Below are 15,556 nucleotides of genomic sequence, written 5' to 3'. Positions count from 1 at the left end.
GCGAGAGAGCGTGGCTTTTCTAATTTCCTCCTTTGGCTTTATGTACCACCTTCACCCACCAGGGCACACTGAGGGTGAGGCAGCTCAGGGTTTGTGGGTACCATGGGAAGTCAAACACTCCATGATAACAAGGACACCATGTTGGTGACCTCAGGTTTAAGACCAGAATCTTGACCTGTCAACAAGACAAAGCAAGTGTTTATTAAACTTCCAACCAATACCAGAGGAGTTTCATTTCAAGTGAACCAAAGCACCCCCTTTTTCATAATCAGCAACATTGCCACCAAACAATGTTATGGCAGACACTAGATCTAAGCATGCTGTTAGCATTCTACGGAGTATGTAAGATCAAATAAGTTTGGAAGTGGGGAGCGATGGTTCATACAAATTCAAATATGAAAAACACTGTTAGAGTCTTTTATATTTTACTGACTAAAAACATTTCATGCTCAAAAACTTTTGGGTATGCACTGTGTCCAAAAACACAGAATTTGGGGAAACTAATATTTTTCCCTTACACCCCTCATTTTAGCTGTGCATTGAGAACCGTGGGAGCACCCTATACCAAATCACATAAGCAATCTGTGATACACATGCAGAGGTTGTTTTTCAGCGATCTAGTGTGAGGACAGGTGCCCCAGGAAAACAAATTATCTTAATTTTTTATCCTTTATCAAGTAGGCCCATTTCCCCCATCGGTTGGGCTTTAAGACTATTGTCAGCCATAATGCAATTATGCCTGGTCTTAGTCCAAACCCAATGAACCAGAGCTTGGCAACAGGAGCTAATGCGCCTTCTATATATTTTAAAAAGTGATCAGTGCATGGGAAAGTGTCTTCCGCTGAAATCTCTTAATCCTTTCTCTTTATCAGGTGTCTTTGCTACACTGTATGTGTCCATCTATGATACAGATTGTCAAAGGAATCGTTCCATTTGTCCAGTCATGCAAACTGTTAATTATGGTTTTCTTAATAGGTATAACAAACTAGGGAGTCTTAACGCATGCTTTATATTTTGCAAGGATTCAGGTGGTTCATTGTGATAACTGCTTTGCTGTTGCTTTGCCCAGTACTGTCTCCCTGCTTATTTAACTTATATGCAAAATTCGTCATGCGAAAGGCTGGATTAGATGAATCCCAAGCCGGAATTAAGATTGCCAGAAGAAATATCAACAACCTCAGATGACACAAATTTTATGGCAGAAAGTGAGGAGGAATTAAAGAACCCCTTAATGAGGGTGAAAGAAGATAATGCAAAATATGGTCTGAAGCTCAACATCAAAAAAACGAAAATCATGGCCACTGGGCCCATCACCTCCTGGCAAATAGAAGGGGGAAGAAATGGAGGCAGTGAGAGATTTTACTTTCTTGGGCTCCATGATCACTGCAGATGGTAACAGCAGTCCCGAAATTAAAAGATGCCTGCTTCTTGGGAGAAAAGCAATGACAAACCTAGACAGCATCTTAAAAAGCAGAGACATCACCTTGCCGACAGAGGTCTGTATAGTTAAAGCTATGGTTTTCCCAGTAGTGATGTATGGAAGTGAGAGCTGGACCGTAAAGAAGGCTGATCGCCGAAGAATTGATGCTTTTGAATTATGGTGCTGGAGGAGACTCTTGAGAGTCCCATGGACTGCAAGAAGATCAAACGTATCCATTCTGAAGGAAATCAGCCCTGAGTGCTCACTAGAAGGACAGATCGTGAAGCTGAGGCTCCAATACTTTGGCCACCTCATGAGAAGAGAAGACTCCCTGATGTTGGGAAAGATTGAGGGCACAAGGAGAAGGGGACGACAGAGGACGCGATGGTTGGGTAGTGTTCTCGAAGCTACCAGCATGAGTTTGACCAAACTGCGGGAGGCAGTGGAAGACAAGAGTGCCTGGCATGCTCTGGTCCATGGGGTCACGAAGAGTTGGACATGACTAAATGACTAAACAACAACAACAACAACAACAACAACCAACAGAATCTTCTGGGCCCAGAACACTATTTGCATTCAATCTTCTCCTCAGTGAGGTGTGATCCTTGCCCACATGACAGCCGCCTTGAGTTATCCCCTTTGGAGCTCTGGGCTCCCACAATAGTAATAATCTCCCTTCCTTCCACTCATATGCCCCATTTGCAACCCTAGCTTTGTCCATAGTCATATAACCAGACTGATGCAATTATTTCATATGAACATTAATTTTTATCCATGCAACATGCTAGGAAATGAATATTATGAGTAATTCCATTCAGTTTTACTGGGAAATTTCTTACATTGTAGAAGGAAACTTTTTTAAACAGACCCCATAGGATTCAGTTCAAATAAATTTCAGTATGCTCTCATTACTAACTCAGCTCATTAAATTCAATTATGACTGACTTGCTCTAGATCAGAGAAGAGAAAACCTTCCCTGTGCAGAATGTCTGGTGCAATCCTACATTTGCAGCGTGACAGTAGTCATGCGGAATGCATATAATTCTCTTGGAAAAAATTGGGAGGGACCTATCAAATGTGGAACCAGAGCTGTATAATTGCAGTGACAATATCTGTGAGTTATCAGTCAATATGAATGGCACTTTTTAAATGTTGCTTTGAATTCAATACAGGATAGCAGAAATAGTTAGCTCAAAAACTCAAGTAACATGCGAGGTTTTCTGCTTGTGGAAAAGCCCTATCTTCTCTCAAACAGAGCTCTTCCAATTGGTGGCAATGACTATTCTTGTGCCTTATGCTTCTACAGGTAGTATCATGTCTTCCAAAAGCCTGGACAGCAGACTGTACCCACTTTGGGCTTACCGGTATATTGTAGATGGAAACTTATTCATGTTCGTCCTGCTACAATTAGTACTTTTGATCAACCGTGCATCTCAGCATCCGTTGCTGATTGGTGGATACATAACACTGCTTTTTTAGGATGATACGTATGCCTTAAATGTATTAATGACTTCAAAGTAGGGTGAATGTTTATCTGATCTTATATCTTATATTTGGTTTTATCAGAAGCTATGTTTATTACAATGCCTTTTCAATGTGAGTCTCTGAAATTTTTTTAAAACAGCAACATTTAAAAGCAAAAGGTTATAAAATGCAACTTATTCCCATAGGACCTTAAAACAACACATCTTTCATGTATTTTCCAAGTCTGACTAGTCTCAATAAACACTTAGTATTTCCTATCATGCAGAGTAGTATGTTTGAAGCCTTCTTCATGAAATAACATCTGTTTACAGATTTCTTCATATAATCCAAAAATTAAGAACCAAATCTCATTTCTATAGTTTTTGATTTTAATTTACATATATAACTTTTGGATTTTTTGGGTGTTTTTTTGGTAATATTTTGGTTTTTCAACCTTTTGCTTTGTGCGGTGGGGATCTCTGTGTGATTTGAGTGTTTGTTTTTTGGCTTTTGGGGCAGGTGTTCATACGGTTGGATAACACTGAGGAGGTTTCCTCAACTATCATATGAGCAGAAATTGGGGTAAAAAGACTCCCTCCTGCAGCCTTATCCAATATTGTTCCTTCACAAAAGCCTGCTTTAAAAGAACCTGGGAAAAAATTGGGTCTCTGGTTTCCCCTCATTAATTGGGTGTCTGTTGCATTTGGGTGGGGAGGAAGGAGGTTCCTAAGTGATCAGGCAACTTGGCCAGGCAAAGCACATTAAAATGGATAAAGGGATTTCCTGACAGTATAAATACCTGCACACGACTTCCCTGTGCACCATAACCCATGTTATGTATATATGCAAGGGAAAGTGGTACAATCAAATCCGCACTGCTGGGAACTGCATAGGGTAGACTTGGGAGAAAAGCAAGGCATCTCTTCGTTCTTCCTTTTCTGTTTGCTTGTGGAAATGAGTTGTCAAACCTTTCCTTCAGCTGACACCTTCATCCCTTTGAATTCAGACTCGTCACCCTCTCTGCCTCTGATAATGCATCACAGTGCTGCAGAGTGCTTACCCGTCTCCAATCATGCCACCAATGTGGTCTCAGCAGGTACTTTTTTTATTCTATCAGTGTTGCTCTTCTCAATGTGCCATGCCTTGGCATCTTTCATATGCTACGCAAGCCCTTGAAGGGAAAACTTTTTAAAGAGATTAGGTTCTCTGAGCAAATGATTCAAACTAAAACTACCAGCGTGCCAGGTTTAATTGTGTATGGTGTAGTCGTTGTTGTTTTTAATTGCCACATTAGCTTTCCAGTAAAATCTTCACAATGGAGAAGCTGGATCATCATAATGCATCATCAAAAGGCTGGTGTCTTATTTATTTATCTGATGTCGTATTTCTTTAAAGTGTTTTTTAAATGTTTCAACAGACGATTCCAGGGTGGTGTACAAATGTGTGAATAAAATCAATTCACACAACGTACAAAATTTAAAACCATTTAAAAACAAGACGAAACATAAATCCAAAATGGTAAAAGCGTATCACAATTCCTGAAACCATTTACAATCTAAAATGTCTTATTTCCTACTTCTCAAAAACTCATACTAAAGAATGGGAAGATGCATTATATGAAGTGGGAAATAAAACCAACCAGTTTGCACATATGCAAGCACTAAAAATCTAAGGTGATACAAATATTAACCAAGCTAATAAATCCTGTTTTCAGTTGCATGTCTAAGTATGGCATTATTAACAATTAATTTTCATTTGGAGTCTTCCATATGACATTTTATTTTTGTTGTTGCTGCTGCTCTAGGTGGTGGTATATTCTGCAACATGTAATTGACTCGTTTATACTGAATTTGTGGTGGTTTATATTGGAGCATCCACACATCCTTCTGCTTTATTAGATGTTCTGCAATGCTTCTCCAGTGTTACTGCATTATTGTCATCTGGAGCTACACATCTTGAACAAGAGTGCTATAAAAGCTATCTGGGAGTGAAAAACAAAAAATAACTTGGAATGTTTGTGGTATAAAAAATTGAAGGATTTTAGCAGGAACATGCACTGTTTGGGAACAGAAGAGTTTGTCTGCCTCCAAAAGCTTTGCAAACACAAACAGTATTGAAAGTGGGATTGTATGTATAACCTCCCTGATACCAAGTAATCATGAAAGCACAATAAAAAGGTTGCTTGGAAGGGCCTTTAGAGTTGATCAAAAGCATCAATTTATTCCAAGTGGCATGAAATGACAATTTCAATCTTAAATAAAATCATTTGTATGCCCATTTTTTTCAAACTCCAGTATGTGTGTTTAAGCAGAAGGGAAAATAGAATCAGAAGAATTTGCAACCTAACACCCAGGGAGGGGCACAGGGAGTGGGAATTAGTCTATATTGAAGGTACATCAAAAAGAGGTTTCACCAACCAATAAAAGTTTGATAAGGAAGGAGCCAACAAGCCTCCGAGAGGGAATTCCGTAGTCTGGGCTGCAACCATAGATACTCTGTCCTATTTTCCTACCACCAGCATGTCTGAACCCAGCTGGAAATGGCCTCAAAGATCTCAGAAATTGGGTATGATCGCACGATAATCCTTAAAACACCTTGGTCGTAAATCTTTAAAGGCAGTATTTGGCACTTTGAACTGGGATTGGAAACACAGCCGTATCCAAGGTCAGTCTAAACTGGAAAAGTGGGTCATGGCTTCTGAACTTTCTGCCACATCTGCATTTGTCTCAAGTCATACTTTCAAACTCTTGCAAGGTTTTATATAACCTGCCAGAGAGTTCACAGTTTTAGAATATTTTTTTCCAAAATAAGAATTGTTTCAAGAAGCGCCAGAATTAGGTTTGAGGGCTACCTTGGCAACGTTCTACCTGGTCAACCTCGACTTCACCAATGTCTCCCCACTAACACTACCACCCCCCTCCAAATAATCTTCTGGTAGTGTGGACTCACAACTAAATGCTGCACTATGGTCCCAGTGACTGGCCATGCCACATCAACAACAATAAGACAGACCACTCAGAAGGAGGCAGAGGATGCCTTGTGCTGGTTTAGAATAATAGATGCTCCTTGGGAAGGCAGGGAAATATGATTTTTAAGGTACAGATCCATGTCCCATTGACAGAGGCTTTTGTGTGGTGTTCCTTCATTGCTCCACATCTGGTTTCTCCCAAATGAGTTATATCAGTGATGCATGAAAGTCATTGTGCTCAGAAACTGCTATTCTCTCCTCTGCCCTGCAGGCAATTTAAGCCAGGCTCTTTTCAGTTCCTTAGGTTTCCTGTGACTTCAAGAGCTCTCCGTTTTTAATTTCAGAGAAGCATCAAGATGTGTATTAAAGCAGATGACCCTGAAAGTATATTATACTGTATCCAACTATTTCAAAGATCATTAAGTTAAAACTTTTTTCCTGTTACATGGGAGAAAACCAATTTGTGGATTCAAAAGAAATGAAGAAAGAAGCAGAACGCTGCACTGCTGTTTTAATTTAATGTGAAATAGAATCCTTCCAGGAATATAATTCATTTCTATTTCAATGCCTTAAAACAAGAACTGTGGCTGAAAGAATGAAAATCAAAAACGGCTTGGCACACAGTGATTTATTTGCAGTGCATAACCCCCCTGCCACACACATAAACACACTTGCTTTTTAAAAATTTTGTGAATAGTTCATACTGTGGACTTTTGACCAGCCTGCCAGATAAGGATTGGCCTGTGATTAGTACAGAACTATATTGAAACTTGCATGTGTGATCTTTAACAAACAGCTCTGTTTTGAAGTAAAACTGGATGCACTGATTTGCGGGCAGGGGAGTTCCTTCTGTGTAAAATGGAATCAAACCAAAGAACAATGGGTATATTTGACTAACGCAGAAGCCATTCATAGTTCAAGAAGTAGTCAAATGTTCCTTTGATTCCTTTATCATCTGCCCACATCAGACATGGCTATTTTTTTTAAAAAAGTTTTATTTTGTAAAATTTACACAATAAAATAAAATCTCATAAGCATAATTTACATTTTATGTGTCAAGCTTTTCAGTAATCACTATAACTAGCACACAATGGCCTACATTTACTGGACTTCTGCTCCACTTGCTTTCAACAACTTTGTCATACACGGTAAATCTGAGGTGCGTTGAAAGCTGGGTGCATGCAGTTGCTTTTCCTGAATGTACAGCTCAAATTTACACACTTTCTTAAGATGCTCTCCAAAAGGTAGAGTATAGACTCAAGACAGATCCAAAATGTGAATATAATATATTATTTATTTCCCTGTTTATTTCATAACATTTGTACACGACTTGATTGTAAAAAAAAGAAAAGAACACCGCTCAGAGCAGTTTACAAAAAGATAAAACAATAAAATAAAGGGAAAAAATTACAACCATACTTTTAAAGCATATAAATAGAAGGTAAAATACTAAAGCTGAATAAAATTACCTCCACTTTCTTAGTGTCTGGGTAGGCTTGTCTAAACAGGAATTTGTTCAGCAGGCACCAAACATAGAACAGTGAAGGCACCTGCTTCATCTCAACAGGCAGGGAGTTCCAAAGTGTAGATGCTGCCACACTAAACGGGTCTTGTGTGGCACCCGTAGTGGTGCTAATTCTTCAACTGAAGAGGTCAAATGAACACATGTGGGGCAAGACAATTCTAGTACACTGGTCCCAGTTTGCATTTCTTGGTGCAGAAAGTATTGATCTGATGTGTAGAGATCTTTCCCATTCTAATTAATTCAAGAGGGTTCTGGAAGCTTCTCTGTGTGGAAGAAACAAGCAGGAGTTCCTGATATTCTGTGTTATTCCTTCAGAGAAGCTGAGTATAGCTGGCTTAAACTTGGTTCTCCTATCTTTTCAGTCAAGGTCATGCTGACGATAAAAGTAGGGCCAGAAGGAGCCTGGGTTTCACTTTCTCTTTCTATATCTTTTCCTTCTGGTGTGGTGTTCTGTACATAGCATGCTTAGTGTTAAGGTTTTAGACTTATTATAAGTCATTGTAAGTTAATTTAAGTCTGCTGCAGCTGGATTTCTTATGGACAGCGCCAATCCTGAATGTATTGGATTTGTGACCATTATGCTCATTTGCCTTCAGGAGCAGTAAAGCTCGGCTGGATGAAATATTAATTGCCGCTGATCTATTTTGGGGGGTAACCCTGCAACATGTTTAAGGTTTTACTTTGCTAACTATACACTGGAATCTATTCTGGGTCAATATTGAGTAGAATTTCAATGACATACAGTGGTACCTTGGGTTAAATACTTAATTCGTTCTGGAGGTCCGTACTTAACCTGAAATTGTTCTTAACCTGGAGCACCACTTTAGCTAATGGGGCCTCCTGCTGCTGCCGCGCCACTGGAGCACGATTTCTGTTCTCATCCTGAAGCAAAGTTCTTAACCTGAAGCACTATTTCTGGGTTAGCGGAGTCTGTAACCTAAAGCGTATGTAACCTGAGGTACCACTGCAGTATACTTTGGTTGAGTTGAAAGGATGATCTTCGGGTCCTTATGCATGTTCTTACCGTTATCCTCTGTTTTGTTAACCCCAATCCCTAAATCTTCCTCCATATGCCTCTCCATGCCAACACTGGGAAATGTTCTATCAGGTCTGCATTATTCCATCCCTTCCTGCCATTATGGAAACCAGCAAGCTGCCTACGGCATGATGGCAGGTAAGAAATGCTCTCTTAAAATCAGTGGGCCCATAAAGTGGGGGGGGGGATACATCTGTAACTAATTCAGTTTGTCTCAACTGAAATGGTCTTACTGCACTCTCAACTTCCCCCTCCCCCTTTTTACCCAGGTATCAAGCCTGCAGGTCCAGATATGCTGGCAGCCAGCCTCTCTCAAAGCCGCATTTTGCAGACCTGCAGTATGCCCCATCCCAACATTGTGAATGGTGTTGGCACATTGCAAGGCAAGTCTGTCCTGTTTCATTTTGTTTTGTTTTCCCTAACTGATTAACCTTATTACATAAAAGGTTTCAGCACCCAAGAGGCATTCCTGTAACAGCAGTAGTTCAAAATCAAAAGGAGCAGGGTTTAAATCTTAATTGCCATATAAAAACAATGAAAAGCCATACAGAATAAGGATGACTAAAAGGGACCTTGTGTTTGGAGCTAGTCATTTTCATCTGGAGGGAATCCTGCAAACTCAGGAGCTGCCCCAGAAAAGGCCCCTTCTTGTCTATTCACTAACCAAATCTTTCCCTTTCGTGGGAGATACAAAAGGACTTCTTAGCCTGTGGAAAGGTTCATTTGGGAAAAGATAGTGTTTCAGATAGCCTGGCCCTCAGCTTTTTAGGGTTTTAGCACCTTTAGTGGTATTGGAAACAAATTGGGAAGCTAGCACAGTCTATTTGTTTATTCATTTCCAATATTTATAGACCACTTTTCACCACAGATGGCGACAGAGCAGTTTACAGCACAATCAATAAGGCCAATGGACATAGGACCAGGGTAACATGATACGAGAATAAGCTATTAAGACTTCAGTCCCATGCCACTTACCTGGGAGTGAGTCCCGTTGTTCTTGGTGAGGCTTACTTCTGAGTAAAGGTCTTCCTAGGATTGCACTGCTGCTAAATGAGGTGATCTAGGAAATTATAGTGTTTGTTTTTGTTCTCCAACAGGTAGCCTCACCCCTTGCCTTTATAAATTCCCTGACCATGCGCTGAGCGCCAGTTCATGTGCTCTGGGCCACAGCTTTCCTTCCATGCACCCCTCCATCCTTGGAGATGACTCAGTCACTGATTTTAAGCAGGAATTCCGCAAGAAGAACAAGTCAATCGAAGAACCGATAGACATGGATTCTCCTGAAATCAGGGAGCTAGAAAAGTTTGCCAACGAGTTCAAGCTGAGAAGAATTAAGCTGGGTATGTGACTCATTTAACTAAAGATGTTAGGAGATTTTTTTTAAAAAATCTTTTGCTTATGCTAAAGCGACAAATGCATGGATTGTGGCAGACTGATAATGATGAAATGGTCAACTTTCAGCAGCAGAGTAGAAAGGGCAGTGTGAAAGGTCCATGTCTAAGTACTATTGCAAATGAACTGGGTGTTTACCCAATACTGGAGCTTTTCAAGCCTCCCACATTCTTCAAAAATGGTGCACTGATATAAATGATCATATGCAGGAAATCTAAATGCGAATGTCTTTTCTGAGTAGTAGGGAATGTATAGCGCAATCCTTGTATAGTGCAAGGATAAGTCCCAGGCTCCCTTTTTAATTTGTCTCCTTCTGTGTTAAAATTAAAACATTTTATTTTGTACAAGCAACAGGGAGTCTTGTGACAGCTTAAAAACAAAGAAATTTACTTTGGCATAACTTTTGTGGCATGTGGTGCATAAAGTGGCTGTAGATGCATTAAGTGTTATCCATAGATACAGAATCATCCTCTCTACTAATCTCACTGAGGTCAGAAGAAAAAGAAATGCAGAGAAGTGCAGGGAGTGCAAATTATGGCATTACCAGTGGCCATTCATGCAAAGTTGATAATTTGGACAGCCTGGCATTGGTCAGCTAATTAGCACATGCAGTCTTCAAGGTGACACAGGATTCTTTGTTATTTTTGCAGCCACAGATTAATAGTTTCCCCATTGGAAAACCTTTTCTGTGTTTGATTGGTGTGAAATCAAAATCAGATTTGTTTTATTAGATGAAAGAAAAATTCCGGATGAGCATCAAAGTCATCAGTGTATGCATATATATATATAGGTGGGTGGGTGGGTGTGTAGACTGATAAATAGATAGATAAAGTGTTCCTATGCCAGCATCTTTCCCTGAGCTTGTAGGATTGTTTTCTTTTGGCAGGTTATACCCAGACTAATGTTGGAGAGGCTTTGGCTGCCGTGCATGGCTCTGAGTTCAGCCAAACAACTATTTGCCGGTTTGAAAACTTGCAGCTGAGCTTCAAGAATGCTTGCAAACTAAAATCCATCCTAACCAAGTGGCTGGAGGAAGCAGAACAAGTAGGAGGTATAACCCAAAATTCCACGGCTCTTCTTAAAGGAGATTTCCTTGCTTGTGTGCATTGAAACTGATGTGGAGCAGAGAACAATTTTCAGAAAGCACAAGCCTGCTCCAGCAACCCCTTTAGCACATTTAGTCAAGGGAGGAAGCAGCATTGTTCCCACTAGCTCTGTCCCAGGTGCCAATGAACCAGGTGACAAAGCGCCCCCTGGGTCTTAGGTGTGGGTCCTATTTTGAAATCACTGAAATGTGAGTTCACAGGAATTGCAGGTCACAATAGCTTTTGATACTGTGCATGTTATCACTGGAAGTCGCTTTCTCTCACAATGTTCTGTTCTGCAGCTTTATACAATGAAAAAGTTGGAGTGAATGAGCGGAAAAGGAAACGCAGAACAACCATAAGGTAATGTGGCTGGATGCTGAACTGGGCTTTTCAGCTTTGGGAAACGCAGGCAGCTAGCACTTGAGTATTCCCATCTGTAGGAATAGTCTCCTAAGGCTGCCATCCTACATACCAGGGGTTAGGGACCTCGGGTCCAGGGGCAAAAGGCAGCCTACCTGGTCTTTCTAGCCAGCTCTCAAGACACGTCCCCTAGGATGAACCCCCAATGGCCCTGCTCCATGCCACCCATGGGTGCTTTTGCCCATCTTACTCCTCTGGATGGATGATGGAGGGGTGTGTAAACCCCTGACTCTTGTGTGGCTAGAATGTAGCCTCCTGTGGAAAGGTAAGAGTCTTCTCCATTGGCCCATTATTGCCTCTGGCCCAGCCCACTAATGCAATGCAGCCCTTAGGTACAAAGAGGGGACCCTTCCCTGCTATAAAACACTTGTTGGAGGCTAAGAACCTAGAATCATAGAATTGTATAGTTGGAAAGCTCCCCCACCCCCGGTGGCTTGTAGAATTAGACTGCTTAGCTTTTTTCCCCGTTAGTTGTTTTGTAAATAAGTGTTTTATAGAAGATGGTTGCTTTGCTGATGATTTGCAATTGTTTTACTGGCGATTTGTTAATTATTCTATGTGATTTATGTTGTAATTGTGATGGTCTGTTATGTTGTTTATTGTTGGAAGCCACTGTGTGACTCACATAAGTGAAAAGTGGCCTGAGGGTCATCTAGTGCAACCGAATCCTGCCCACAGCCTTCCCTGGGTGGGCTCGAACCACCAACCTTCTGGTTAATAGCCAGATGCCCTGACCCATTGCACCACTTCCAAATACACATGTATAGGATTGCCTTGTTAATTACATATACGGTCCTTATATTTGGGGAGGGGGGCGAGGTCCAAAACATCACACTATTTTCCTCCATATATCTAGTTACAGGTTGGTAGCCATGTTGGTCTGCTATAGTCGAAACAAAATTAAAAAAATCCTTCCAGTAGCACCTTAGAGACCAACTAAGTTTGTTATTGGTATGAGCTTTTGTGTGCATGGTATCCGAAGAAGTGGTGCATGCACATGAAAGCTCATACCGATAACAAACTTAGTTGGTCTCTAAGGTGCTACTGGAAGGAATTTTTTTATTTTGTTCCTCCATATACTTACAGTTGAGTTCATGGTCACTTTAAAAGACCCGTGCTAATTCAATCTTCTACAATTTTGAATCGATAAAAACCACAATGTTTTGTTTTACTCCACCACCCGGCCGATGCTGATACACCCACACCCACCCACCCATTCCTGGCTTGTTTAACCTCAGCAACACAAATACATTGCAAAGTACAACTTCTCTAAAAAGAAACCCTGAAAAGGGAACATACCATCCCGGCTGTTTTGCATCAGAATCCTACCTGCTTTGCACAGCCCCTTTCATGTCAAACACAAAGTATAATGCTGCCCCCTTGTGGTCAAAATAAAATTTTGTTCCACTACGGAGGGAATTGTTTTTTGTTATCCCACTTGGCTTTGGAAGAAATATACCACATATCTGAATATTTTCACACTATTTCAGTTTGGGCTGAAAAGCACAACAAGCAGCTTGGAGGCAATTTCAACATTCGTTTGTAGTTTCCCCAAAGAATGAGGCAATATCATAATATCGTAACAAGGTTTCCAATTTGTTTTTAAACGTTACGCTCTCAGATTAGAACCGCAAATTTAAGCCAATTTAAAAAGTGATTTGGTAAAACACATAATTTTGTGTTAACTGGTACAGATTACCTTTTTTTGCTCAAGTGTTTTCATTTTTTATTATTATTATTATGGCAAGGGGCCTCCAAAGGTGGAAGTGGCTGAGGCCTCTCTGGATGTGTGAGAGATATTCCCAAGGAAGGTTTTCACTAAAACACCTTTGGCAATGTACCGTCCATTTTTAAAGCACCAATTTGAGCCTTGCTTTTCTCTTTGCTCTCTTGAATTTGGTGCTGCTCTCTTTTGCTCCGCTAGTATTGAAAGCACAGGGATAAATACGGATGATGCTTCCTATTTGCATCGCACAACCCAGGCTACAAATGACATGTGGATGTCATACTTTTTTTCCTGTCGTGTATGTGAAACGCCTTGCATGAACTGGCCCATAGTTTCCATGCAGCCTGAGATACCAAGGATATGATCGAATTGTTATGGTTCTCCTTTCTAGCATTGCAGCCAAAGAAGCTCTCGAGAGCCATTTTGCAGAACAAAGCAAGCCCTCATCTCAGGAGATCATGAGGATGGCCGAGGGGCTCAATCTGGAGAAAGAAGTGGTGAGGGTCTGGTTCTGCAACAGAAGGCAACGAGAGAAGAGAGTGAAGACCAGTTTGCACCAGAACACCTTCAATTCCATGATTAAGGACCACCAAGAGTGCCACTAGACTTTCTTGGAGTGAAGCGGGGTTTTTAGACAGCAATACTTTGAAAACTGGACTCCCTCCTTCCCCCCCCCCCCAGGAAAAGAAACGGGCGTAAATGCAGGGCATGTAATGCTTACCACTTTTACAAGTTTGTCAAGCTTAATGATAAATAATTTTAGGGGTGCTTTATTTAAATACTGTGCAGTTAATACAGCCTAGTGCAGCAGCACCTTGTGCAATTTAGTAATGCCAAAATTCAAAAATAGGCAAAGCAGGAGTGAAGATTGCTTGGCTTATTTTAATACCACTGTCTATAGTGTTGGAGGGTCATGATGACTCCTATGGGTGCAGAATGCAGAAGTTAGGTGGTTAGATATTCACCTTTAAAGGGTGGCCTACTGTGGTGAACACTACTTGCATATTTTGGAGGGGATGTTCTCACACATCCAAGTGCTTTGCTTTCTTTATTTTAGGCTAAAATCTTTTACTTAGTTGTTCACTGCTGCCACCATGTATCTAAATATCAATGATATATCCCATTTTTTTACCCACCAGTAGCTAGCTATGGATCAGCGTGGTACAAAACAGCACCAGCTCCATTTCAAAGTAAAAGGCAGAGTAACTTATTATTTATTTTAAGTATAAATAGCTGTGGATCTTAGCTTGTGTAGATACTATATGTTGATCTGTACATGGTTTACTGTTTAACTCAGAATGGTTACAGCTGAAGTTACTGCTTCTTTAAGAGGAAGAAACTGAGAGATTTGATTTATCCCCTATGGTCAGTTTCCCTAAACCACTCCAACCCAGTTAACATTCATCCATCTAGGTGTGAAGAACTACACTTGCAGTCAAAACACCAAGGCTGCAGGCTGCATTCACATGGCTGCTCTTCAAATTTGTGCCTCCAATAATCCCTTGTCTGTTGAAACAGGCAGGTGGGGAGGGGGTTTCTGTCCCTTGTAATCTGCATTTCAGAAATTCCCTAGATCCTGAAGTGTAAGCTCTGAAACTTACATTGAGATCCACAGACTAGAAAAATGCCATTTAACTTATACCAGCCTAATCAATTTGGACAGAGATTGAGATGGAAGGGATATTTAAAAGCCTGAGGTTATGGGCAAATTCTGCTGACATCTATATGCTGTAGTCCTTTAATCCAAATACTCTCATTAGCGCCCTAGACATTAATTGAACTAGCTAAATAAGTTACAGCATGAAGCCTTTTCCTCTGCAAGAATGAGATTTCATAGGAGGGGAGAAAAAGATGACAGGAATCAAGGGATTTCAGAGGGGGGATGAAAAAAACTGTCAGCTCCGACTGGGGCAGGCTTATCGGTGGCATTGATGAGGACTCTCCTAGTTGACAGGATCCTTAAACCTAAAAGCTCCTTAAAGCAGCTGTCGCCTAATGAGCAGTTTTAGCAAACAGTGAGGGGCCTGCTGGTTAAAATATCGCCAAGAACTTTTAATATGGGAAAGGCTTATAGGCAGGCATTATCTAACATCTGCATTCTGTACATTCATCTTTAAAGCTACTTCACTCTACCTTTGCATTTTGATTTTTTGCTTTGTGAAGTCCAGCCAGGATTAAAAGCTTGCTGTTACCAAAAGGCAGTTGGCCCAATGAGAGGTATTCCTTAAACTACATTGGAATAAACATGGCAATTACCTCTATCCTGGCTTATACAGGGAAGCCAGTAATGTATTAGTTTAGAGGCCTCATCCTATAAACAAAAGGATCGTGCTAAAGCACCAGGTACTATAGGGGGGGTCTCTAACTGGGACCTTTATTAATAAGCTAGACGGCATTTGACCCACATCTTGGAAATGACCACAGCACGGAATGGGAGACACACACGGCTTGCTACAAACAAGCATTTGGCAATCAACAAAAAACACAATTTTTTATTTCGTTGCATTTAGATCCCAC

The 15,556-nt window shown here is 40.7% G+C and overlaps 1 protein-coding gene across 1 annotated transcript; it reads left to right on the top strand.

The window, feature by feature from the left end:
• Nucleotides 1–3,838: 3,838 nt before the first annotated feature.
• On the top strand, nucleotides 3,839–13,711 carry POU1F1 (POU class 1 homeobox 1; the record flags this gene model as incomplete). Its single annotated transcript, XM_083611719.1, has 7 exons — nucleotides 3,839–3,980; nucleotides 8,486–8,551; nucleotides 8,683–8,800; nucleotides 9,515–9,753; nucleotides 10,692–10,856; nucleotides 11,193–11,253; nucleotides 13,431–13,711. 7 exons carry the CDS (start codon nucleotides 3,839–3,841, stop codon nucleotides 13,642–13,644), a joined length of 1,005 nt encoding a protein of 334 aa, XP_083467845.1. The 3' UTR covers nucleotides 13,645–13,711.
• Between the last annotated feature and the right edge of the window lie 1,845 nt (nucleotides 13,712–15,556).

Source organism: Podarcis filfolensis (assembly GCF_964270895.1).
Source record: "Podarcis filfolensis genome assembly, chromosome: 4".
Classification (NCBI taxonomy): Eukaryota; Metazoa; Chordata; class Lepidosauria; order Squamata; family Lacertidae; genus Podarcis; species Podarcis filfolensis.
This window is presented reverse-complemented; position numbering and strand designations above follow the sequence as displayed.